Genomic DNA, 25,761 nt, shown 5'->3' on the forward strand with positions numbered 1-25,761 from the left:
TCTTGTCCCTCTCTCTCCACAAGAATCCATAAATGACCTTAGCGCCGAGTCCCACCAGGTTGCCCGTGGAGGGGGAGTTCCAAGAGAAGACAAGGTCACCTGTTGGAAAATGGGGACGGAGTTCGCGCCGGAGGTGGGGGCGGGAGCTGAGGTCACGGTTGGGGGGCGGAGGCAGGTTCCCAGGCCGCCGGCAGCTGGGTCTTGCGGTTCCCACGGGTGCCCCCGTGGCAGATGGGCCCAGGCCTCTTTGTCCCCAGTCCGCGGCCGCTGCAAGGTCAAATGTCACCGCGGGGCCGCGGGCAGGGGTCAGGGGGGCGGGGCTGGACCTCAACCCCCCCCCCCCAGGAGGGCCCCAGGGGGTGTGGGGGCGGCAGAGCTATTGGGAGGGGACGGTGCGGCCGCCAAGACGTTGAACCCACCCGAGGTTCTGGGATGTACCAGAGAACTTCCCCCAGACTCCAACCTGGCCCCACACCGCCACTCACTAGCCCTCCCCCTTCCCCAGACTTGTGTCCTTCAAGTCCCAGTTCCCTGCCCCCTCCCTTCTCTAGCCCCCCTCTGACTCCTTTCTTTGAGCCTTCTCTTCCAAGTCTCCCTCTCTTATCTCTTCTTTGAGATCAACCCCCAGCCCCATCAAAGATCCTGGAAAGTTCAGACCAGGGGCCTAGGACTCCTGTCCTCACCCCAAATACCCAACCAGTGCACCCAGATTCCCAGGCAGCTCCAGAACCAAAGGGTCCTCTCTAACCATCCTGGTCCCTCTCTCCTAGAGCACCTTACCCTGCAGAGAATTCCACTCTAGTCAGACCCATGGAAAGTCCTTGCTCATGTCTAATCCTAGTCCTTCTTGCTTTCTGTACTTGCTAAAACCTCCCCCACCACACACACCCAGCCAGACTCCCTAGGGAGGTCCAGAGGCCCAGGGCTTGGCCATTGTACTGACTGGCATCTCCAGAACCTTGGTGTCCTGGTTAGTGCTGTATGATCTCCAAGTATCTCCTGCCCTGGCCATGGAGTGTGTATCCCCAGATGTCATCTGGAGAGGGGAATGCCTTTTTCCAAAGACCCTTCCTGAAAGGAGAGGGATTAGGAGTCCATGGAGGTAGAGGGCACAGCTATCCTGCCAGCAGCCGTCAGAGGCCCAGCCACGTGTCCTGGTGTCCAGCTCAATCCAGGGCAGGGCAATAGATAAGGCTGGGTGCCTGGACCTGCAGGACTCCAAGGTGAAAGGTCACTGCAGGAAGGGCTTTTCCAGCCAGTTAAACGTTAACAGGCCCAGAAACAGAGGCTCAGGCTTCCTTGCCCAGGACAGCAAGGGGGCATACAAAGTGTGCTTAATAAATGCTGGCCACAACAGCCCAGGGTCTTGGTGGGTGATGTGGAGGCAGAATGGCAGCTGGGAGGCTCTGGAGAGCCTGGAAGAGACATCTGTAGTCCAGCCGGCTGCCTGGCCCAGGCCCTTTCGGTGAAGCACAGAAAGAAAAGGAAATTAAAGGGGAAAAGGGGCAGGCCCCCCGGCAGGGGTGGTGGGCATTCCTGTTGCTTCCAGCCTCGCTGGGCGGGTGGCGCCCTGCCCCCAGAGGCCTTAAATTCTGGTAAGGGGGCCCCTGACCTCATGCCCCCGCCGGCTGCAGACCACAACATCCCTTCCCCCCGGAGATTCCGAGCACCAGGTGTTAGCCCAAGCAGAGAAAGGGTGGGGTGGGGGTCGGACGCAGCGACTTTCTGGAAGAGGAAGCAAACACAATCCATCATGCAACTGTGCAAAGAAATGCCCGGGGTGTGTGTGTGTGTGTGTGTGTGTGTGTGTTGCGCAGGGGCGTGCCCCCCGCGTGCAACTGGCCCCCCATTATTGCTTCTGCCGGGAAGGCCGGGGGGTGGTGCCGAGGGGCGCCTCGAGGGCGGTAGAGCGACGCAACGTCCAAGGCCGGAGGTGGAGGGGAGGGCCTTAGAGAGACATCTTGTCGAGGCTGCGGAAGGGCAGAGGGCAGCAGTGGCCCAGGTTCCCGCCGCGGCCCGGCAGGGGTTAAGGCTAGAGCGGGGCGAGGGCGGGGGTGGGATGGGGTGGGAGGGGGAGGGGGAGGGTCAGGCCGAGCGGCCCCGCGCTCCGCCCTCACCCCTCCCGCCGGCCCGGGCGCCGGGCGCCGCGCACGGCCACCCATGTCCTTATAAGGGCGGTCGTCGCCGGGGCAACGAGCGCCCGCCCCCAGCCCGCGGCGCGCGCCCCTGCCCCCGCCCCCGCCCCCCGCCCGCCCCGCGAATGGAACGTTGTGTGTCAAACCGGCCGCAGCGCGAGGCCGGCGCGCGGGGTCGGCGGCGGCGGCGAGAGCGAGGCTCGGGCCCAGGCGCAGGCCCAGGCCGGGCGGGCGCGGCCGTAGCGGGGGCGGCAGCTCAGGAAGCGCCGGCCCGCGGCCCTGCAGGCCCGGAGCGGCCGCCGGGGGGCCCGACGGCCTCAGGGGGCGCGGTGACCGGCCCCGGCGCGTGCCCGCCGCCCCTCCCCCCCGCCGCGGGCGGCCGAGCAACTTGCGGCCAAACTTTCCCCCTGGCCTCCCGCGCTCGGATGGCAGCCCGCTAAGTTGGCCGCAGCCCTCGGCCGAGCGGCAGCCAGGCCAGAGGGCGCCCCCTGCGCAGCCTGGGCCGGGCCATGGCCCGTGCTCCCCCGCCGGGGCCCCAGGGCGCCGGGGCGCGAGTCCCCGGCGCCCCCGGCCCGCACCTCTAGTTGCCCCCCCGGCCCCAGGCCCGGCCCCGCGCACGCGTGGGAAAGTTGGCCTGGAACCGGCCCGACCAGTTCCGCCCGGGCGCGCGGACCGGCCGCAGGAAGTTACTGCAAAACTTTTTTGGGGGGTGCAGTCGGGTGCCCCCCGCGCGCCGGGGCCGGATGCGCACCGGGTAGGGTCTCCCGGGCCGAAAGGGGTGCCCCGAAGGAGGAGCGCGGAGGGGGCGCCCCGGCCCCGCTGCCCTGGGGCTATGGCCATGGTGACCGGCGGCTGGGGCGGCCCCGGCGGCGGCGGCGGCGACACGAACGGCGTGGACAAGGCGGGCGGCTACCCGCGCGCGGCGGAGGAAGACTCGGCCTCACCCCCCGGGGCTGCCAGCGACGCTGAACCGGGCGACGAGGAGCGGCCGGGGCTGCAGGTGGACTGCGTGGTGTGCGGGGACAAGTCGAGCGGCAAGCACTACGGCGTCTTCACCTGTGAGGGCTGCAAGAGCTTCTTCAAGCGGAGCATCCGCCGCAACCTCAGCTACACCTGCCGGTGAGCCCCCTATCAGCGCACAGCCGCTGGGCACCCGGCCCGGCCTGGGCCGGGCCTCTGACCTGCTCGGTCACCTTGGGCCTGGCACTGACCTTCCCTGGGCCTCCACTCCCCCTCTGAGATAGGGGCACAGCTCCCTCTCCCCCTCTTCATTGCATTCCTGGGGTTGTGTATACAGTCGGCGCTGTTTCATTGCAGGTCCCCCCATCAGGTGGTCCCTTGTGGCTTCCGCCCCAGTTACTTGCTCCTCCTCCCTCCCTTCTTTTTTTCCTGAGAAGGGCCAGCTCCGTGCGGGGAGGGTTGGGGTGCTGTCAGGAGTGGGCCCCCAACTGCAGGGCATCCCTTCCCTTGGGAATCTCGGTGCGCGGGGGACCCCGCGGGAATCGAACGTGGAACTTGGACTGTGGAGCTGGCAGCTTCGAGGGGCCATTGTCTGCATCCGCGCGGATCGATACGGCGCGCCCTTGGGGTCAAATATCACTTCCAAAGTCGCCCTGGCCACTGAGGTGGCGGCTGTAGTGAAACCGGGGTGGCACAGAGCAGCTTCCTTTGCACGGGGGCCCCTGCTCTGGGGTCGGACCTGCCCATCAGGGGGGAACACCCCCCGCCTACCCCCAGAGCTCACCCTGGGCCTTGGGTCACTGGAAGCTGCTGCTCTAGGTCAGGGAGGACGGCTGGATTTGACCACATTTTGGCTGCCCTACCCCCCAGCCAGAAATGGGTGCAGACCTGGGCTCCTGGAAAATCCCTGAAACTTTGGTGGGCTCTGAGACAGGGTGGGGGGTGAATGTTTCCTCCCCTGGGAAACCTAGGAGCCCTGGGCTATCCTCAGTTGGAGCCCCCACTGACAGGGCGTGGCCTTGCTAGCTTCTCTGGTTGATAATGGGCACTAGGTCTGGGGGAGAAGCTGTTGGCATTGGGTGTCCAGCCCAGGACCCCCTTTCCTACCACTCTTTGGTCAGCCTTCTTTGGCTCCATTTTTAAGCCTTTACTCTGTGTCCTCCAGGAACCTGCTTGGGCTCTGGTGCCAGTATTGAGAGTCCCATTTTCTAGATAGGGGAAACTGAGGCCCAGGAAGGCCTTGGTGGCTGTCCTGGATCAGCCGGGAAGAGACCCTGCCCCGCTTGGGGCCTAGCACCGGGGACTGTGGGGCTGGGAAGAGGGGCAGGAGAGTTTGGGTCAGGGTGTCTCCGGGGAGAGCTGCTGATGGAGGGCTTGTTGGCAGGGCCACTGGGTGGGGCCCCAGGCACCTGAAACAGGAATTTGGCATCTGGTCCGGTATCAAGGCCTGCCTGGGGTGGCTGTGTGTGTCGTGGGGGGAGCTGGCTTACTCCCTCCTCCAGAAGTAACTGGGCCACCAGACTTTGGCCTCATTCTTGCTCCTGGAATATAACAGTCTGCTCTCTGGCCGGGTCTTTAGGGAGGGCAGGGGAGGGGCTCATGTAGTTTTGGGGTCCCAGCGGTTCCCTTACACTGGAGGCAGGGAGCCTTAAGGTGGGGGAGAGGGGGCATTGTTGGGGGCTGGCAGGTTCTTCAGAAGGCCTGTGCTGTGTGACCTGGTGAAGTCACTGCTCCTCTCTGAGCTCCTTATTGATTCAGCAAAGTCCCTTCAGGGCCTGGCCTGGGTGGTTTGATGCAGGCCCACTAGAGAGATCCCAGCTTCAAGCCCAGCCTTCTTCCAGTTTGGAGGAGACACAATGAGACACAGATGTTCCCAGTCTGTGGGGTCTGGGTTGGGCCAGAGGGGGGGATGGTCTGGGATCCCAGTGGGGGGAGCAGGGGACTCTGCGGGTCACAGGAAGGCCACAGGACGTGGGCCTTGAAGCATGAGGGGTTTGGCAAGTGGAAGGGCACTCCTGCAGAGAGCATGGCTCCAGCGAACACTCAGCTCAGTGGCAGGTTTGGGGAGCAGTGATGTAAGATGAGACCACCCAGGCGTGGGGGAAGTTACAGCTGAGTGGGCCTGAAATGCTGGACTGAGGGCAGTGGGGAGCCCTGGAGGGTGTGTGAGCATGGGAGAGCTATGATCAGCTTGGACTGGAAGCCAGAAGCCCAGGGAGAAGACTGAATTGGGCTTTGGGGTTGGGCAAAGCATGTGTTCTTTAGGTGGGATAACAGGTAGAACTTAACTGTTTCCCCATCCGAAGGGACAGAAGATCTGTCCAGACTTAACAACTGGAAAAGTTGAGGCAAAAGTTTCAGCATCTCCCCTGAGGTCAGGGGGCCCTGAGCTGGGCCCCTGCTTGCCTGCCTGAAGCCTCGCAGTTTCCACCCGGCTGCCCAGGACCCTCCCACAGCCTGCCTGCTGGGCTTTGTTCTGGTTCTGCCTGAGCTCCCTTTGCCCTAGCAGGGCCTCTTCCTGGGGGCTCGGGCTGGGTAGGGGGCAGAGGCCTGGTCTCAGAGGCTGGTGCTGCAGGACGAAGGCGCTCCAGAGCCTCAGTGCAACTAGACCTGCCACTGGGACTTGCAGCTGGGGCCTGGATCTTGATGCCCTCCCCCAAAGCCCCGAATTTCTCCAGAATGAGCACGTCCCATAAGAAACTGGCCTCTGGCCTCCCATGTCCAAACGAGGAATCCAAGACTCCACAGAAAAGTCGCAGCCCAAGAGTTGGGGCTGGGTGTCTGCAGCTGGGATGTATTTGATTTTAACTTCATTCAGTATGTATTGTACTTTGTGACTGTCTCTGGGTACCCTTTTGATGCCCTGCTGGGACTCCAAGGTGTCTGCCCCAGTCCTGGGCCTCAAAATGCCCCAACCCCAGGGTGGAGGGAGAGATGGAGGGAGCACAGGGGCAGGGGCAGGAAAAAGTGCTGGGGGCATTTGAAGAACCAGGGCCTGAACCTTTCTGCTTGGGATTGACCTTGGACGGGGAGCTCATTGCCTCACAGGGCAGGGCCACCTATTCCATCCCTGGAAGAGACAACAATAATCCCTGAGGGCCACCCAGAGGAAGCTTCGTGGGATCAGTTAGGAGTTGGAAATTCTGTCCAGAGGAGGGGTTTGGGATCTTGAAAGGAATGTGCAAGAGTTTATTCATTCATTTATTTATTTGTTCATCAGTGGTGGCTTTGTGCAGGGCAGTAATGCTGGGGCCCCACAGTGCTGTGACCCCATAAAAGACTGGCCCCTCTCTTAGTCAGTTGTCAAGGCCCTGCTCTCTGACTGTGTTTCTTCTCTAGCATCTCCTTGAGACAAAGGCCCTGCCCCTTGGCCTGACAGTGACCAAATAAAATGAACGCACTGAGGCCTCCATATTTTGGCATTGCCGACATTCTGTTCTTGTTGCACTCTCTCCCTGGAATTGCCTCTCCATTCATCTGGGGAACTTCTACTCACCCTTCAAAACCCAGTTCTAACGTACCTTCCCTGGTGTGTGCGAATCCCCTTTGCCACAGACTGTTTTTTACCTTTCACCACTGACCCAAATAGTTCTTTTCTTCTTGGCAGACCTGTAGGCTTAGCCCCTGTGCCCTTTTGGGGCCGTCTACCCAGCCCTGGTTGGGGAGAGCACTGGTGGTTCTCAGGTACAGCTTCCAAGGTGGCTCACAAGGTTATTCTGAGGGCAGGATATGGGTGTCACAGTAACCCCCGTGGTGACCTCTGCATGCCCACAGATCCAACCGTGACTGCCAGATTGACCAGCATCACCGGAACCAGTGCCAATACTGCCGCCTCAAGAAGTGCTTCCGGGTGGGCATGAGGAAGGAGGGTGAGTACCCGCTGGGGTGGGGCAGGCAGGGGGTGAACAAACGGCCTGCCCTTTGCTCCCTCTCCCAGGGTCTGGGAGCAGCAGGGGGCGGGGTTTGGCGCCTGCTAACCTCATTAGCACCGATCCCGAGATCCTGTGAGCCTGGGTCTGGCCCTGGGCTGGAGGAATCCAATTATCCATGGCTGCCTGGTGGCTGCAGTGGAGCTTGGGATGCAAGGGACTCCCTTGAGTCCAGCCCGTGTTAGAGTTGTTCTCCCCCTACCTCACCCCAGATTCTCCCCAGACCCCTTTGGCCTCTGAGGCAGGTTCCCTGGCCCTGACACCCTGGTGAGCCCCCCTGCCCTCTAGCCTGGCCACTACTTTCTAAACAAGGATATATTTTTTTATTTGATTTGCTTTCCCTTCACCCTCCACCTCCTGCCTTGTGTTTGCCCAAGGCAGGAACTCACCCAATTAAGGCAAAGGGCAGCTTACCCTTCTCCCTGACCTGGGGCACTGGGAGCCAGAAGGAGGCCCAGCCCCTTGTTCCTGCCCTGGAGACTTGGGCGGGTATGTGCAGGGCAGCTGAGTCTAGAGCTCCACCAAACGCTTTTAGAATTCAAGTGGAACCCAGACACTTCCACACACAGCCCTCCCTGGGCTCTGTAGCAGAACCTGGCCCATTGACTGATGGCTACCATGCTGAGCTTCATGACTTTCCCTGGAGTCTCATGAGCCGGGCCGGCAGTTCTTCCTAGCATCTCAACCAAGTCTCTTGCTCTTAAGTTGGTTTCTTCTCTGCTGGGCCTCTGTGGAAGAAGGTGGCAGCAGCTGCCCAGAATCTGATCACTCCCTTTGGTTCTTTTTTTTTTTGGCTGGGGGTGGGGGGTCTCACCAGTAGCATTCAGGTAAGTTCCCAGGGCAAGGATGAGCCTACACCACAGCAGCAGTGACAATGCCACTGATCCTTAGCTGGCTAGGCCACCAGGGAACTCCTCCCTTCCGTCCTTTTAAGTTTGGGGGTGACTGACCCCCCCAGCTGGATTTTTCCCTCCACTTGTTCATTTGACCTAAAAAATTCCAGATGTATTTCTTTTTTTTTTTTTTTTTTTTAATGGCTACACTGGAGGCATGTGGAGGTTCCCAGGCTAGGGGGTCTAATCAGAGCTGTAGCCGCCGGCCTACACCAGAGCCACAGCAACGCGGGATCCGAGCCGCGTCTGCAACCTACACCACAGCTCATGGCAACACCAGATCCTTAACCCACTGAGCAAGGCCAGGGATCAAACCCGCAACCTCATGGTTCCTACTTGGATTCGTTTCTGCTGCGTCACGACAGGAACTCCCCTGATGTATTTCAAATCAGGGTTTCAGATCTTTACAGTCTTGGGGTAGAAATAATCATCTCAGCTCATACCCCAAAGCACAGCCCTATCTCAGGGCCTTTACATAGGCTGTTCCCACTGCCTGGAACACTCTTCCACCAGATACCTGCATGGCTTCCTGTCTTACCTCCTTTAAGATTTGCTCAGATGGGGAGTTCCTGTTGTGGCTCAGCGGTTAAGGAACCCGACTAGCATCCAGAGGACATGGATTTGATCCCTGGCTTCCTGTAGGTTGAGGATCCAGTATTGCCGTGAGCTGTGGTGTAGGTCGCAGGTGCAGCTCGGATCCGGCGTTGCTGTGGCTGTGGTGTAAGCTGGCAGCTGAAGCTCCCATTAGACCCCTAGCCTGGGAACCTCCATATGCCGTGGGTGCGGCCCTAAAAAGACAAAAAAATAAAAGATTTGCACAGACAACACCTCCTTATAGAAGCCCTCCTGATTACCCTTCACCATGCCCTTTTTATTTCGAGCCATCTGTCTTGCTCAATAATTTACTTGCTCCTGCATCAGAATGGCTGCTCCTCAAGGTCAGAGACTTTTTGTCTGTCTAGTTTTCTGACATATCTCCAGTGCCTAGACTAGATCCCAAAACATTAAGAAGGTGCTTAATAAATGTTACTTGGTTTGAATTGCTATCCATTTAGCCCTTACTATGTGCCACGTGCTGTGCTGGCAAGTTTGATACATCCACATTTAATTTAGTAATTATATATTATTATTTAGTAACTATTATTATCAACTGCATTTTATAGATGGGGAAACAGTATGGAGAGCAGTAGAACTGTGGTTGGGATTTGAACCTACAGAGTCTAGGCTGAGCAAGGAGGAAGAGCTGGGGAAGAAGGGGCTCTCAGGAACTGGGAACAGCAAGTGCAAAGGCCCTGAGGTGGAAACCTGGCTGGGTAATGGAGGAATGTTTGGGGTGGGGTCTAGAACCAAGTGGGCCAGGGGTTGACTGGATTCATTCTCAGGCCTTATCTGGCTACACCCACTTGACAGATGATCCTAAGACTTTGAAATCACATGGAGCAAGGCTTGAACCCAAGCTCTTACTTCCCTGATCAGCCCTGCTAGCCCCTGGCTCCCACTCACGTCCCCCTCCCCCTCTGCTCTGTGGTGGGTTGACTAGGAGTTCATGGAGGTGTTGAGACAGGGCATGCCACTCATTAAAACTCATTAATTAGCCTCTGCCTGGCATCCAGCCCAGTCGGCCCCTCCACCCCGCCCACTGTGGCACAGGCCAGGCTGGCATACTGCCACCCCCCCTTTGTGCCTCAGGTTCCCTCTTCTTAACTATCTGATCACTGGGGACACTGGCCAAGGCCAGCAAGGAACCCCTTCATAGGCAAGGCTGCAAGGCTACTGATGGCATCTAATGGGTTTTTTGTTTGTTTTTGTTGTTGTTTTTTGCTTTTTAGGGCCACACCTGCAGCATATGGAGGTTCCTAGGCTAGGGGCTGAAATGGAGCTACAGCTGATGGCCTACATCACAGCCACAGCAATGCTGGATCTGAGCTGAGTCTTCGACCTACACCACAGCTCATGGCAACGCCGGATCCTCAACCCACTGAGCAAGGCCATGGATTGAATCCACATCCTCATGGATCCTAGTCGGGTTCGTTAACCATTGAGCCACGAAGGGAACTCTGGCATCTAATGTTTATTGAGTACCTATCACTGGCCAGAACTTCACTCCTAGCACTGAGGTCACTGCAGAGACCCAGACAGATGAGACCAGATCTTGAGAGCCATGACCTGGAGAGTGGGGCTGGGAGATAGAGCAAAATCCCATCAAAATCCCATCTCCATAGGAGAGGTCAATGCCCAGCCTTGATTTTTTTTTTTTTCTTCTGATTTTGTTCTTTTTTGGCTGCCCTGGGGCATATGGAGTTCCTGGGCTAGGGAGATCCAAGCCACAGTTGGGACCTACAACTGTAGCTGCAGCGGCTCCACATCCTTTAACCCCTGTGTGGGGCCTGATTCATCCTGTGAATGAAGGGCACTGCAGGAACTGCTGCCGATTCCATTGGGTCTCAGTGGGAACTCTGCCTAGCCCTTATTGATCACTTGTTTTAGGGGTGGGCTGACCACTGGCCACAAGTCCTAGGAAGGTGCTGCTCCCTAGACCCATTCTTGGCGTTCCCTATGTCACAATGGGATTGGCGGTGTCTCTACAGCACCAGGAGACAGGTTTGATTATAGGCCCAGCAGGGTAGGTTAAAGGATCTGGTGTTGTGTGGGTCACAACTGTGGCTCGGATCTCAACTCCATATGCTGTGGGGTGAGGCCAAAAAAAAAAAAAAAAAGAAAAAGCCCCAAACCTAGACCCATTCTCAGTTCTTGGACCCCTTATGATTCACTGATGAGGACATGACTGACAGGTGGAGCACAGGCCGGTAGGAGGGGGCCAGGTGTGAATTAAATCAGCCCTCACCCAGTGGTCCCATTCCCACAGGAGAAGGCCCCTACTGCCCCCGCCACCCTCCCCACAGAGTCCTTTGCAGGAGATAGGAGTCTAGTGGTGACTGGACATGGACTCAGGCCAAGGGCACTGGCCAGAACAGAGGGAGCCTGCAGGACCTTGGTCTCTGTCTCCCCACAAGCTATTCGACCAAGGCGGGGGATGAGGGGTCCAGGGAAAAGCTGGGCTGGAGGCCTTGGAGGGGAGGGGGCTGAATGACCCTCTGATAACTTTATCTCCTCCCTTTATTCCTCCCTACCCGCCCCCCATGACTCTCCTGGTACCCTCTTTCCCCTTCATTCCTTCCCTCCTCCTCCCTCACACATCACTCTTCCCTCTCTGCTCCCCAATCTCCTTCCTGTCCCATTTTGTCACTCCCCCTCTGGCATCTCCTGACCCCCCCCATTCCCTCTTCCCCTCCTCCCTCTCCTGTTCCTACCCCATCTTCTGCTGGGGTGCCTATCTTCCCTCCCTCCCCGCCTCTTCTTCCTCTTCCTCTATCCCCATCGCCCCCTCGCAGCGGTGCAGCGGGGCCGGATTCCGCATTCGCTGCCCGGCGCGGTGGCAGCCTCCTCGGGAAGCCCTCCAGGCTCGGCGTTGGCGGCGGCCGGCGGAGACCTCTTCCCGGGGCAGCCGGTGTCGGAGCTGATCGCGCAGCTGCTACGCGCGGAGCCCTATCCCGCGGCGGCCGGGCGCTTCGGCGCGGGCGCAGCGGGCGCTTTCGGCGCCGGGGGTGGCGCGGCCGGCGCGGTGCTGGGCATCGACAACGTGTGCGAGCTGGCGGCAAGGCTGCTCTTCAGCACCGTGGAGTGGGCGCGCCACGCGCCCTTCTTCCCCGAGCTGCCGGTGGCCGACCAGGTGGCGCTGTTGCGCCTTAGCTGGAGCGAGCTCTTCGTGCTGAACGCGGCGCAGGCAGCGCTGCCCCTGCACACGGCTCCGCTGCTGGCCGCTGCTGGCCTGCACGCTGCACCCATGGCCGCTGAGCGCGCTGTGGCCTTCATGGACCAGGTGCGGGCCTTCCAGGAGCAGGTGGACAAGCTAGGCCGCCTGCAGGTCGACTCGGCCGAATACGGCTGCCTCAAGGCCATCGCACTCTTCACGCCTGGTGAGACGCGCCGGAATGGGGGCCTCTGAGGCCATGGGAAGGGGAGGGGCGACCTAGAGCCTGATCCTGGCCCCCTTATCCCCCAACTCCCTGACCCACAGCCATCCAGACCTGCATCCCAGCACGCGCCTTGAGCGCTGATGGGGGATAGTGGAGGAGGTGATACAATGTGGCACCCTGGTGGCCCTACTCTGTGATGCTAGGTCTCCCCAGGAGCTCGGATCCCCTTGACCTGTAACTCAGGTCCCAAAAACCTTTCTCCCTGATTCCCAGGCTCCCGAAGACCTCCACCCTTCACCCCCTCATCAAGGTGCCCATCGTGCTCAGTTGACACTGACAAGAGAATGACAGGTGGTGGCCGCGGGAGGGAGGTCTCCCACCTGGTCCTGGCCCTCACTCCCTGATCTCCGTTCTCCCTAAATTCTCTGCTCCACATCTGCCAAATCAGGGCGCTCTTTCTGTAACCATTTATGGAGAGCTGCCAAGCAAGGGTGCCCTGGCACCTGGTTCTGGCTCTTCTGGGCCCCCTACTTCCTGATTTCTGGGCCTCCAGACCTCTGACTCAGGGCTCCTAATCTGCCCCGATGGCCTCCAGGGGCAACCCACAGCCGAGTTGGTTTGGGTAGGGGTGTTTGGCTTGGAGCCCCTCCCAGAGGGGGTGGGACTTGGGCGGAGCCGACCAAATTCCTTCCGTGTCTTGGGTAACCATCCAGCATGAAAGCCCTGCTTTATTGTAGGTAGTGGTGGCGCAGCTAGCTCTGCGCTCTGGAACGGGGTCCCCTGAGGGGTTTCCTTGCCGCCAGGGATGTGGGAATCAGACCCAGGCTACTTCGGGGGGTAGCTTTCATCCAATAAATATGGCTTTGCTCCTCCTTATTTCCCCAGGAGACTTTCTCAGCCCCCTATATTCATGGGACTGTCATCTTCACTCACATCCCAGGCCCCTCTGGGCTGTCTTGAATATCCCCTCTAGGCTTTGCTTACCTCTCCAGGTCCTCTCCCAAGCCCCCTCTTCCCTTCGAGGTTTTTTTTTCTTTCTTTTTTGGCGGCCCTGTGGTGTTACCAGGCCAGGGATCAGATCCGAGCCATAATTGCAAACTAAGCTGCAACTGCGGCAACGTGGGATCCTTAACCCACTGTTCCTGGCCGGGGATGGAACCTTTGTTCCAGTGCTCACGAGAGGCGGCTGATCCCATTGCTCCACAGTGGGAACTCCAAGTAGACATCACTGCCTGTGCCCCTGTGTCATCTTCCTCAGTTGAGGCTATCTTAATATCTCTTGAGGACCAGCACTGCTTTAGATAACCCCGTATGTGCCCTAGGTCCCCATTTTCCAACTCTTAAGTGTCCCCCTTCTGTACCGATACCCTTGAGTGGTGCCCCCACCCTACCCCCATCAGCCTTGGGGTGCTGTGTTCTGCCACCCCCTCTCCTGACCTTTCCCTTTGCCCCCCCCCCAGATGCCTGTGGACTCTCAGACCCAGCGCATGTGGAGAGCCTGCAGGAGAAGGCGCAGGTGGCCCTCACCGAGTACGTGCGCGCCCAATACCCATCGCAACCCCAGCGCTTTGGGCGCCTGCTGCTGCGGCTCCCGGCTCTACGCGCCGTCCCCGCCTCCCTCATCTCCCAGCTGTTCTTCATGCGCCTCGTTGGCAAGACGCCCATAGAGACGCTGATCCGAGACATGCTGCTGTCGGGAAGTACCTTCAACTGGCCCTATGGCTCGGGCCAGTGACTGGACGGGGCTGGGTCTGCAGACCTTAAGGGGCTCGGATGCTCAGGCTTCCAGTGGGCGCCCCCACCCCAAGCCGGGGGAGGGGGAGGACCCCAGCTTCCCTCCTCAGACTCCTATTTTTTAAAGACTGTGAAATGTTTTGTCTTTTCTGTTTTCTAAATGATCATGAAACCAAAAAGAGACTGATTGTCTAGGTTCCAGCCAAGTCTTCCCCAGAACCCCTGGTCAAGACGAGGGGCGGGACTGAGGGTCCAGTCCCAGGACAGCCTTGTCTCTCAGTGTCCTAAGCATGGACTCGTGGTGGGGTCGGCTTCTCTGGTGTGATGGACAAAGTCCTGGCCTCTGGACTGGAGAGGCAGCTGCAGTGGGGCAGGGGTAGCGTGTCCCGGGTGAATCCTCTGGACACGTAATCCACGTTGGACACTACATGATGAATGAATCAAGGCCAATAATAAAGAAGTTTCCTACCTGTACTGCCTCCCTTATCTTTGCGAGGGGAGAGTGGAATGGAGGGCACCCTAAGGTGGGTACCCACTCCCAGCCATCCGGACAGCCACAAGCTAACAACAGTCCTACTTGATGTTTTTGTTGGACAGGTTTTTTTTGTTGTTGTTGTCTGTCTGTTTGCTTTTGCTTTTTTAGGGCTGCACCCGCGGCATCTGGAGGTTCCCAGGCTGGGGGGTCTAATCGGAGCTGTAGCTGCTGGCCTACACCACAGCCACAGCATGGGATCCGAGCCGCGTCTGCAACCTACACCACAGCTCATGACAATGCCGGATCCTTAACTCACTGAGCAAGGCCAGCGATTGAACATGTGTCCTCGTGGATGCTAGTCAGATTCGTTTCCACTGAGCCATGATGGGAACTCCCTTATTGGACAGTTTTGTGGGGAAACTGAGGTCAGCTAGTGAGTCTAGAAGTTGAGCCCAGCAGATGGCGCAGGTTTGAATTCAGACTCTGGCTTCTAAGGGAGAGCCTCATAGATTGCACACAGCCCTGGATCAAACACTTTATTGTTCTCTTTATTCTTTTTAGGGCTGCACCTGTAGCATGTGGAAGTTCCTGGGCTAGAGGTGGAATCAGTTACAGCTGCCAGCCTTACACCACAGCCAAAGCATCATGGGATCTGAGCCCTGTCGGCAACCTACACCACAGCTCAGGGCAACGCTGGATTCTTAACTTACTGAGTGAGGCCAGGGATCAAACCTGTGTTCTCATGGATATTAGTCAGGCTCCTTAACTGCTGAACCACAATGGGAACTCTCAACAATATTTCTTTGGTCAACTCTTAATCATGATGTCAGGCCCCAGTGTCCTTGAGAGTAACATTTGGGGCTAGTTCTTTCACATAATCTCAGCCTAGATGAAGCCTTCCATTTCCCTGACCACAGTGATTAGTTTAGGGAGGGCTTGTGGCCCAGACTGGGCCAGTGAGAGTAATGGCAGGATTTGGGACTAGGAGGATATCATTAAAGCAAAGCGGAACCAAAAGAGAAAGACCAATTTCTCAGGATGTCTTTAGAGCCCCTGGATCAAGCCATACCTGAAACACATGAGTGTTTCAATTCCACGAAACTTCCCTTTTTGTGCCAGAGCCAGTTTAAATTTGATTTCTTCTCACATGTAAATTAAAAAAAAAAAAAAAGCAAACGAACACTTCCTGGAGTTCTGTGGGGGTGTGTTAAGGGTCCAATGTTGTCACTGCGGCAGCTTGGGTCACTGCTGTGGTGCAGATTCAGTCCCTGGCCTGGGAACTTCTACATGCCATGGTTGCAGCCAAAAATCTCTTGACTGTTTTGGAGATTGGTATTTGGAAGGTGGGGACCCCTAAGGACAGACTTAAATGTGAAACTGAGTTGATGTAGCATGATGCTGGGCACCAGGGAGCTTGCCACTCTGGCCTCAGAAATTTGTGGCCCAGCTCTGTGTGGGAAAGGTGCCTATGGAATTTATTGCCGGGACTGTGGCTCTAGAAGGTGGGCAGAAAGGGCCCAGACGGTGGAGGTGGGTGGCACCTCTTGGCCCTTACAGTGTGTTAAGGATCCAGTGTTGTCACTGCAGCAGCTTGGCCTTTATCAAAGATGCCCTTTTGGGGAGTTCCCATTGTGGCTCAGCAGTAACAAACCCGATTAGTATCCATGAGGACGCGGGTTCAGTCTCTGGCCTCACTCAGTGGATTAAGGATCTGGTGTTGCCATGAGCTGTGGTGTAGGTCACAGATGTGGCTTGGATCCTGAATTTCTGTGGCTATTGCTGCCAGTTGTGCTGGCAGTTCCAATTCAACCCCTAGTCTGGGAACTTCCATATGCCTTGAGTGCAGCTCTAAAAAGAAAAAAAAAAAAAAAAAAGATGCCCTTCTGAAAACAGTGAGAGAACTGGCTGCAGGCTGGACCAGTGCTCAGCCTAATGCAGTTGCAGTCCTCTAAAATACTCCCATCTAGGAGTTCCGTGGTGACTCAGTGGTTAAGGAATCTGACTAGGAACCATGAGGTTGTGGGTCGATCCCTGGCCTTGCTCAGTGGGTTAAGGATCCGGTGTTGCCGTGAGCTGTGGTGTAGGTTGCAGACGCAGCTAGGATCCTGAGTTGCTGTGGCTCTGGTTTAGGCCAGCGGCTACAGCTCCGATTAGACCCCCCAGCCTGGGAACCTCCATATGCCACAGGAGCGGCCCTAGAAAAGGCAAAAAGACAGAAAATTAAAAAATAATATAAATAAATAAAATATTCCCCTCTAGCATCTCAGTCTCTCCCATGTCCATCTGTTTTGGAGATCTGGGAGGATGGGGAGAAATGAATGAGGGTCTCTTGGGTATGACCCATCCCAGGAGGGGACTGAGATGGAAATGTGATGGAAGGCTACTGGGCTCTCCCATTGGAGGCTGGGCTGGTTTCTGCCCCAGGTAGGTATCTTCTGAGATGTCCTGAGTGTCAGTGAATTTATGTCCACTTCAGTTGGGCTGGACAGCAATGCCTCATTTCTCAGATTCACACGACATCTGCGGATGGAGCAAGACCAAGGTGTCTGTCCTGCTTCCCGGTGGCCAGAGACTAGGATGCCTCTCCAAGCCTGACTGCTGAACTCCTACTTCTCCTACAAAACCTTCGCCATATGGCCTCTTCTGCAGGAAGACATCTTGAGTCTCCCTGGTTGTTAGGACTCTGCTATCTAGCCTTCTGTTATTGCTATTGCTCTGTTCCTCTTCCTTGAGGACACAGGTTCCTTGAAGATCGATCTTGGGACTCAGGCCTCTCTGGGAGGTGGGTGGCACCTGGGACCCAGTGCTGGCACTGCCTTTTCTGCCCACAGTCTGCCTGTCTCTGATCCTTATGGCTCTGCTGGGAGACCAAGACTCAATGGAGGTCCTGTTGTGGCTCAGCAGGTTAAGAACCTGACTGGTATCTGTGAGGATGCAGGTTCAGTCCCTGGCCTCGCTTAGTGGGTTAAGGATCTGGTGTTGCAGCAAGTTGGGGCATAGGTCGAAGATGTGGCTGGGATCTGGTGTTGCTGTGGCTGTGGCATAGGCCCCAGCTGAAGCTCCAATTTGAAGAGAGTAGCTACTGGGCCACCATCATAGGGCCCTGCAGGGATCTGGTCCTACATGTTCCCCACCCATCCTACCCAGGGCCCAGAATAGGGTGGATATCAGGGGACCCTCCCCCAGGATTTGGTGCATGAAATATGCTCGCACAGAGCTGGTGTCAATCACAGTTCAGCCTGCATTTTTTAGGAGACGCAGACAATCAGAGGGACCCATTTAACTGGGTTAGTGTTGAGCTTCCTTCAGGACACCTGAGTTCGCCCCCCTCACACAGTCCCCAGCATCACACCATGAATTTTTCAGGACGCTGCCCCAGAAAGACTAGGGTTGTCGGCTGCTTTTGCTTCCATTATGGACCTGTGGAAACTCTTGCCCTGGGACTCCCCTGTCCCAAGCCTGGCAGAGGAGGTGATGCTGGGGTCAGCCCCTCAGCTTCCCACTCAAAGGCCACTTGACCTCTTGGAGGAGAGGGAACCTCCTGGACAGACTAGGGTTCACAGCCCACCCAGAGACCCTGGACAAATCCCTTTTTTGGAGCCTCTAGAAAATGGAAGAAAGGAGTTCCTGCTGTGGTACAGTGGGTTAAGAATCAGAGTTCCCTCTGTTGTGAAATGGGATCATTGGTGTCTTGGGAGCATTGGGAGGCAGGTTCCATCCCTGGCCCAGCACAGTGGGTTAAGGATCCGGCATTGCTGCTGCTGCAGCTATGGCTTAGGTGGCAACTGCGGCTCGGATCTGATCCCTGGCCTAGGAACTCCATATGCCTTGGGACGGCCAAAAAACAAGAATCAGACTGCAGCAGCTCGGCTGGCTGAGGAGGAGAGAGTTCAATCCCTGGCCCAGATGCTTCTATAGACTTCAAGTGTAGCCATGAAAAAGAAAATGGAAAAACAATTTTTTTGGTGGCAAAGAGTGAAATCAGGAGTTTTATGTAGCTGTACACAGTAGGTATTTAATAGGTGTTTATTCCACTGGGATGGAGGGTAGGACCCGCTTCACGGGCTGAGATCTGGGGTCTCCTTGGGAGTCCCAGAGGAGGTTCTGGGAGGGCTTCCTGGAGGACGGGCCATCAGATCTGGGCCGTAAAGGCAGAGTCACTTGAAATCAGGGAAGGCTTACCCCAGGGGTGGGCAACAGCGAGAGCTAAGGCAAGGAGCTGGGCAGAGAAGTAAGGGAAGGACCCCGAGCCCCACCCCATGTTTCTCTCTGTCTCTTGGCTAGGACATTCAGAAGTACACAGAGCCCTCGCTGTCTCCTTGGTCATCGAACTTCTGGATCTGCATCTTCAGGTGCCTTAGTTTGCCCTTTAGGTAGTGGCAGCGAGCCTGCTTGTCCAGGAAGCTGGGGTCCTGAGTAGGGCAAGAGCCAGGGAAGTCCTTTTGGCAGTCTGGCCTGTGGCTCTCAAGCTGCTTGACCCTTTGCCTTTCCCTCTCTGATCCTCAGTTCTCTTTCCTTGAAACAGGGCACAAGCGTCCCAGCCTCATGGGGGAGAGAAAGAGGGAGAGTGTGTGTGTGTGTGTGCACAGGCGTGTGCAAAGGCCAGGCTCTAGGACTCAGGAGGCATGACTCACCATCTGCTTCTTCTTAAATTCCCTCCAGACACGGGCAGCAACATGGGCCTCCTTCTGCAAGGGGAGAAAAAGGGGGTGCACAGGGAGCATGGGACCCAAGGATGGACGGGAAAACAGGCTCAGACAGACAAGGTGGACCTCAAGGGCTGACCTTGGCCCATGTGCTGTGGTGCCACCCAGCCTGAAGGAGAGGCCCAGAGATCTGAACCCAACGGATTTCTGGAGGCCAAGGTTGAGCCACATGGAAGGGCTATAGCGTGGGGTTTTCCACCTGGATGCTGACCTGGCTTCGGGGTGGAGGCAGTGAGTTCAGCAGGGCCTGCAGCTGCTGGAGCTTTGCCCGGGCAGAGCCCACCTCCTGCTGGAGCTCCAAGAACTCTGAGTACTGGTCCTGGAACACTGCAGCATAGCGGCTTCGATCCATCTCACTGCTCACTGATGGGTACTTACTATAGGGTGGGAAGGGAGTCAAAGTGTGAGTGTAAAGAATCTCTCTTTTCTCCAATCGGTGCGATTTTGTAATTTTTTTTCTTTGTCCATGTCAGATTCTTTGCCCCAAGCGCACTTTTTCTCTTTTTACTATTTGGTAAACTCTTATTTACTTGGCAAAACCCAAACCTCAGAGTTCCCATTGAGGTTCAGCAGGTTAAGAATATGACTAGTGGGAGTTCCCGATGTGGCACAGCAAAATGAATCTGACTAGTATCCATGAGGATGAGGGGTGGATCCCTGGCCTCGCTCAGTGGGTTGGGGATCTGGCATTGCTGAGGTGGCTCAGATTCCACGTAGCTGATGTAGGTCAGCAGCTGTAGCTTCGATTCCACCCCTAGCTTGGGAACTTCCATATGCCACACATGTGTCCCCAAAAAGCAAAAAAAAAAAGTAATATCACTACTATCCATGAGGACATGGGTTCCATTCCTGACCTTGCTCAGTGGGTTAAGGATCCCGAGTAGCTGCAAGCTGCTGCATAGGTCGCAGATGCGGCTCGGATCTGGCATTGCTGTGCCTGTGGTGTAGGCTGGCAGCTGCAGCTCCGATTTGACCCCTAGCCTGGGATCTTCCATATGCTGCTGGTGCAGCCCTAAAAAAGAAAACGAACTAACAAATAAACAACAACAAAAAAAACAACCACCCTCCCCAACCTCAGTACTCCTTCCCTGTTCCCAGGCATCAGGAACCACAGCAGAGACACTCACAGCTCATAGTCAGGAACTGGGTGGAGTCTAGGCATTTGTTCCTTGGGGACGGCTCTAATAGACTTCTTGGTGCCCAGGGGCAGCTCATCCTCAAATACAATCTTCCTGGGCCTTGTTCTGTGTGCTCCGGGCTGGGGCTGGCACAGAGGGCGAGGCGCGCTGGGTTTGAGGCTTCCAGGCACCGGTCGCTGAAGACGCCGCAGGAATCACGATTTGGAGTTAATGAGGGTATCGGGAAGCTGAGATCCCTTAAACAGGGGGGAATGAATCCTTATGCCTAGGTCCAGCCTGGGGGCTCGCCTCCCATTCAGACTCACCGGGGGACCAGGGCCAGGCGGGTGGGTCTGCAGGTTTCCCCGGGAGCCGCGGGTGTGGAGGGGCTCCCGAGTGGGCATCGGCTTCCGGGCGGCGCCGCTCGGGCGCCCCCCGGCCGGTGAGTGGGTCCTTCGGGGAGAGTCGTGGCTCCCGCGTGGCGGGGGCGGTCGACGCGCGGCCTGTGGACACGGAAAAGGACGCGCATGGAGGACGGTGAAATAGCAAGGACAGACAGGAGGTGGATCTTGGCGCACCAAACTCTCCATCCGCTAGCGCGTTCTCCAGCTCCGCCCTCATTTGCATAAACGCACGCCATTGGCCCCTAGAGAACCCCAGACCCCCTCTGCCGAGTGCGTAACCCGGAAGAGCGCTATGCAAATGATCCGTTACGTCACCGCCCAGCCCAGATTTGGCTCTATTAACCCCGGCGCTGCCATTGCCATAACCTCTCCCGCAGGAGTGTGCGAAGCCCAAGGACCTCGCGCGGAACAAAACCTTCGGGATCTCCGGCCCGACTGCAGGCTGTAGGAACTACTCCCTCCCCTGGTCACCTGTCCCAGTGTCCGGGGCTCCGAGTCTGGGTCCGCTCCCGAACAGGCGCTAGAGTCCGTGTTGTGCATTAACTACCGGCTGGACTGAACCGGCTCGGTTGATCAGCAGGGCGGGGGCGGGGCCTGGCGGTACAGGGTGTGGCTGGCGGTGAGGGGGCGGGGCCTGCCGAACGGGGACGTTGACCCACACCCTTGAAACTCAGGTTCAAGTCCAACGGAGACCACTGCCTGCTGTGTATTTGGGGCCAGACTCCCTCTCTCTGACCTCCAGTTTATTTGTCTGAAAAACTGGTGGTTTTGGAGAATTTGCAATTATCTACTTACTTAGTGATTATATTTTAAAACTATTTCTTTAAATAATCACTGGAAGCTTGTATAGAAAATTCAAATAGGGGAGTTCCCATTGTGGCTCAGTGGCTTAAGAATCCCACTAGTATTCTTGAGAATATGGGTTCCCTGGCCATGCTCAGGGGTTAAAGATCTGGTGTCGCCGTGAGCTACGGTGTTAGGTACAGGAGGCGCCTCCCATCCCGCATTGCTGTGGCTGTGGTGTAGGCCAGCAGCTGCAACTACCAATTCGACCTCTAGCCTGGGAACTTCCATATGCTGAGGGTGTGTACCTAAAAAGACAAAAAAGATAAGAAAATTCAAGTAGAAAAGATGCTTAGGGCAAAGCGAATTTCTCACTCATCTTAATTTTTTTTGTCTTTTCAGGGCTGCATCCGTGGCATATGGCAGTTCTCAGCCTAGGGGTTGAATCCTAGCTGAAGCTGCTGGCCTACACCACAGCCACAGCAACACCAGGTCCAAGCCTTGTCTGTAACCTACACCACAGCTTGTGGCAACACCAGATCCCTAACCCACTGAGCAATGCCACGGATGGAACCCACGTCCTCATGGATACTAGTCAGGACCATTATTGCTGAATCACAAAGGGAACTACTCTCACCCATCTTTATCCCTTGAGGCAGCAGTTAATAGTGTCTCCTTCTGGATATATCTTAATTCAGTAACAAATAAATGTTCCTCACTACTACAGACAATATGTAGAAAGAATATTTCAGTGCACATTTCTTTGGCCAATTATGGAAGATTGTGTAGGATAAATGCCTAGAAGTGAAATTGCCTGGGCAAAGGGACCTGGGTATTATAATTTGGAAAGATATTGTATCCCTGGCCTTACTCAGCATGTTAAGGATCTGATGTTGCCGTGAGCTGTGCTGTAGATCACAGATGTGGCTTGGATCTGGCATTGCTATGGTGTGGTGTAGTCCAGCAGCTACAGCTCTGCTTCAACCCCTAGCCTGGTAACTTCCATCAAAAAAAAGAAAGAAAGAAAGAAAGAAAATATTGTCAAGTGGCTCTTCAGTGAGGCTGTGCCACTGATGTTCTAATCAGCTGGTTTTCCCACAATCTTTGCAAACCAAATGGTATCACAGTTTCCTGTAAGTGTATTTTCAGTTTTAAATCTTGCCTAATCTATGAGTGAAAATATTCAGAAACCTTTTGAATTTCTTTTCCTGTTGATTTCCTGCAAATTTTTTTTCCTTCTTGATTTTTAAGAGCTTTCCATATATTAATTTAACCAGGCAGGGAGTTCCTATTGTGACTCAGTGGGTTAGAACCTGCTTAGTATCCATGAGGATGTACATTCAATCCCTGGCCTCACTCAGTGGGTTAAGGATCCGGGGTTGCCACAAGCTGCTGTGTAGGTCGAAAATGCCGCTGGGATCTGGCATTGCTGTGGCTGTGGTGTAGGCCGGCAGCTGCAGCTCCAATTTGATCCTTAGCTTGGGAACTTCCATACACCAAGAGTGGGGCCCTAAAAAGACAAAAATAAAACAAAAATCAAAAAACCCACGGGCAGTGTGTCCCTCCCTGCCCCCAGGCATGCGGAAGTTCCTGGGCCAGGGATCAAAACAGTGCCACAGCAGTGACGTAAATCACACTGGCAGATTCCTCTTTTTTGTGTCTTTTTAGGTCCTTACGCACGGCACATGGATGTTCCCAGGCTAGGGGTTGAATTGGAGCTGTATCAGATAGCCTACACCACAGCCACGGCAACTTGGGATCCAAATCGAGTTTGTAACCTACACCACAGCTCACAGTGGATCCTTAACCCACTGAGCAAGGCGAGGGATAGAACCTGTGTCCTCATGAATCCTAGTCAGATTCGTTTCCGCTGAGCCATGACGGGAACTCCTACATTGGCAGACTCTTTTTTTTTTTTTTGTCTTTTTGCTATTTCTTGGGCTGCTCCCACGGCACATGGAGGTTCCCAGGCTAGGGGACTAATTGGAGCTGCAGCCACCGGCCTACACCAGAGCCACAGCAACTCGGGATCCGAGCCGTGTCTGCAACCTACACCACAGCTCACGGCAACGCTGGATCCTTAACCCACTGAGCAAGGCCAGGGATCGAACCTACAACCTCATGGTTCCTAGTCAGATTCATTAACCACTGCGCCACGACGGGAACTCCTGGCAGATTCTTAACTTGCTGAGTTGCCATATCTTTTCTGTTACTATCATGGGATCTTCTGATATATTTTGCAGCTTTTCTTTTTTGCATATAGGAAACTATTCATTAAGTTCCTCACTAGTTTACTAAATTCTCTTATTGAAATAACGTTATTTATTTTTATTAATCATTTATTTTGCTTTTTAGGGCCGCACCCATGGCATATGGAAGTTCCCAGGCTAGGGGTCCAATTGGAGCTACAGCTGCCAGCCTACGGCCACAGCCACAGCAATGCCAGATCTGAGACACATCTGTGACATACACCACAGCTCTTGGCAACGCCAGATCCTTAACCCACTGAGCAAGGCCCAGGGATCAAACCCGAAACCTCGTGGTTCCTAGTCAGATTCATTTCCGACGCGCCACGACAGGAACTCCATATTTATTTTTATTTTTGGCCATATCTTAGCATATGGAGTTCCTGGGCCTGGGATAAGATTTGAGCCATAGTTGCTTTCTAAGCCATGTCCCATCACTCCAAAGATGCCGCCAATCCTGTTGCACCACAGCAGGAACTGCTGAAATAGCTTTTTAGTTTGCTTGGGACTATTTTTAATTTTATTTTATTTTGCTTTTTAGGGTCACACCTACAGCATATGGAAGTTCCCAGGCTAAAGGTGGAATTGGAGCTGTAGCTGCTGGCATATACCACAGCTATAGCAATGTGGGATCTGATCGGCATTGCAAACTACACCACAGCTCATGGAGATGCTGCATCATTAACCCACTGATCGAAGCTGGGATTGAACCAGAATCCCTGTGGACACTGGTTGGGTTTATTACTGCTGAGCCACAACAGGAACTCCTTGCCTGGGACTTTTATATAGATAGTTGTATCATCTACAAATACTTTTACCTCTTTTCTCATCTTTCAGTTTCTTTGTCTTTTTGCCTTTTCTTGGGCCACTCCCACAGCATATGGCTAGGGGTCTAATCGGAACTGCAGTCGCCGGCCTACACCAGAGCCACAGCAATGCCAGATCCGAGCTGCGTCTGCGACTACACCACAGTTCATGGCAACGCCAGATCCTTAACCCACTGAGCGAGGCCAGGGATCGAACCCATAACCTCATGGTTCCTAGTCGGATTTGTTAACCACTGAGCCATGACAGGAACTCCTGCAGTGGGATTCTTAACCCACTCTGCCACAGTGGAAATGCACATTCCTTTTTTAAATTTTGCTTTGTTTTTTAGGGCTGCACTTCTAGCATATGGAAGTTCCAAGGCTTGAGGTGGAGTTGGAGCTGTAGCTGCCGGCCTACACCACAGCCACAGCAGCACCAGATCTGATCCGCATCTGGGACCTACACCACAGCTCATGGCAACACCAGATCCCTGACCCACTCAGTGAGGCCAGGGATGGAACCTGAATCCTCACGGATACTAGTCAGAATTGTTTCCTCTGCACCACAATGGGAACTCCATTGTTCCTTTTTTTTTTTGTCTTTTGTCCTTTTAGGGCCACACCCGTGGCATATGGAGTTTCCCAGGCTAGGGGTCTAATCAGAGCTCTTGCTGCCACCACAGCCATAGCAACACCAGATCCGAGCCACGTCTGCGAACTACACCACAGTTCATGGCAACACCGGATCCTTAACCCACTGAGCGAGGCCAGGGATCGAACCCGCAACCTCGTGGTGCCTAGTCGCATTTGTTTCTGCTGCACCACAATGGGAACTCCCATTCCTTATTTTTAATTAAAACTTTGAATAATGGATGCTGTGAACAGTACCAAGTACCATTGCACCCTGTGATTTTGTTTCCTGATACATTAATGTTGCTATTAACAGGCTTCCTAATATTGAACCATCTAAGTCACAAGCATGAGCCTCCTTCTTTTTTTTTTTTTTTTGTCTTTTTGCTATTTATTGGGCCCATCCCGCGGCATATGGAGGTTCCCAGGCTAGGGGTCGAATCGGAACTGTAGCCACCGGCCTACGCCAGAGCCACAGCAACGCGGGATCCGAGCCTCGTCTGTGACCTACACCACAGCTCACGGCAACGCCGGATCGTCAACCCACTGAGCAAGGGTAGGGACCGAACCCACAACCTCATGGTTCCTAGTAGGATTCGTTAACCACTGCGCCACGACGGGAACTCCAGCCTCCTTCTTTTGATGTATATATTTTAAAAGCTGCCACTAGAGTTTTAAAAAGCTCTTCCTGGAGTTTTCTTGTGGATCATTGGGTTAAGGATCTGGCATTGTCACTGCAACGGCTTGGGTTGGATCCTTGGCTGGGAACTTCCATAGGCCAAAGGTACCACCAGAATAATTAAAACAAACAAGGAGTTCCCTTCATGGCGCAGAGGAAATGAATCTGACTAGAATCCATGACGATGTGGGTTTGATCCCTGGCCTCGATCAGTGGGTTGGGGATCTGGCGTTGCCCTTAGCTGTGGTGTAGGTTGCAGACGCGGCTTGGATCCCACTTTGCTGCC

General features: G+C 55.4%; 2 protein-coding genes across 5 annotated transcripts; one reads left to right on the plus strand and one right to left on the minus strand.

Annotated features, from left to right (window-relative positions):
• The first annotated feature begins 2,276 nt into the window (after positions 1–2,276).
• On the plus strand, positions 2,277–14,102 carry NR2F6 (nuclear receptor subfamily 2 group F member 6). The gene is made up of 4 exons (XM_047776667.1): positions 2,277–3,254; positions 6,870–6,964; positions 11,310–11,894; positions 13,355–14,102. Exons 1-4 carry the CDS (start codon positions 2,968–2,970, stop codon positions 13,627–13,629), a joined length of 1,242 nt encoding a protein of 413 aa, XP_047632623.1. The 5' UTR covers positions 2,277–2,967; the 3' UTR covers positions 13,630–14,102.
• A 4,011-nt stretch (positions 14,103–18,113) lies between these two features.
• Positions 18,114–20,923, minus strand: OCEL1 (occludin/ELL domain containing 1). Of its 4 annotated transcripts, none has more exons than XM_047776671.1 (6): positions 20,803–20,923; positions 20,254–20,430; positions 19,937–20,124; positions 19,021–19,186; positions 18,738–18,791; positions 18,114–18,645 (listed from the first exon to the last, which is right to left on the minus strand). In XM_047776671.1, the coding sequence occupies exons 1-6, from the start codon at positions 20,869–20,871 to the stop codon at positions 18,568–18,570; spliced, it is 732 nt and encodes a 243-aa protein (XP_047632627.1). In that variant the 5' UTR covers positions 20,872–20,923; the 3' UTR covers positions 18,114–18,567. The 4 variants fall into 4 exon arrangements, with proteins under 4 accessions (XP_047632627.1, XP_047632625.1, XP_047632626.1 ...); XM_047776669.1 differs by having other exon boundaries at positions 18,114–18,515; positions 20,803–20,922; XM_047776670.1 differs by lacking the exon at positions 20,803–20,923 and having other exon boundaries at positions 20,254–20,547.
• Between the last annotated feature and the right edge of the window lie 4,838 nt (positions 20,924–25,761).

The sequence above is a fragment of the Phacochoerus africanus genome, chromosome 4 (genome assembly GCF_016906955.1).
Source record: "Phacochoerus africanus isolate WHEZ1 chromosome 4, ROS_Pafr_v1, whole genome shotgun sequence".
NCBI classification, from domain to species: domain Eukaryota; kingdom Metazoa; phylum Chordata; class Mammalia; order Artiodactyla; family Suidae; genus Phacochoerus; species Phacochoerus africanus.

Bases quoted from the DNA above. Each gene is read 5' to 3' on its own strand.
- NR2F6 (XM_047776667.1), top strand. From the start codon at position 2,968: ATGGCCATGGTGACCGGCGGCTGGGGCGGCCCCGGCGGCGGCGGCGGC. The intron at 3,255-6,869 runs GTGAGCCCCCTA...GCATGCCCACAG, and splicing joins AACCTCAGCTACACCTGCCG to ATCCAACCGTGACTGCCAGA. The intron at 11,895-13,354 runs GTGAGACGCGCC...CCCCCCCCCCAG, and splicing joins CATCGCACTCTTCACGCCTG to ATGCCTGTGGACTCTCAGAC.
- OCEL1 (XM_047776668.1), bottom strand. From the start codon at position 20,517: ATGGAGAGTTTGGTGCGCCAAGATCCACCTCCTGTCTGTCCTTGCTAT. The intron at 20,125-20,253 runs GTGAGTCTGAAT...CGGCGTCTTCAG, and splicing joins CGCCTGGCCCTGGTCCCCCG to CGACCGGTGCCTGGAAGCCT. The intron at 19,187-19,936 runs GTGAGTGTCTCT...CCCACCCTATAG, and splicing joins CCAGTTCCTGACTATGAGCT to TAAGTACCCATCAGTGAGCA.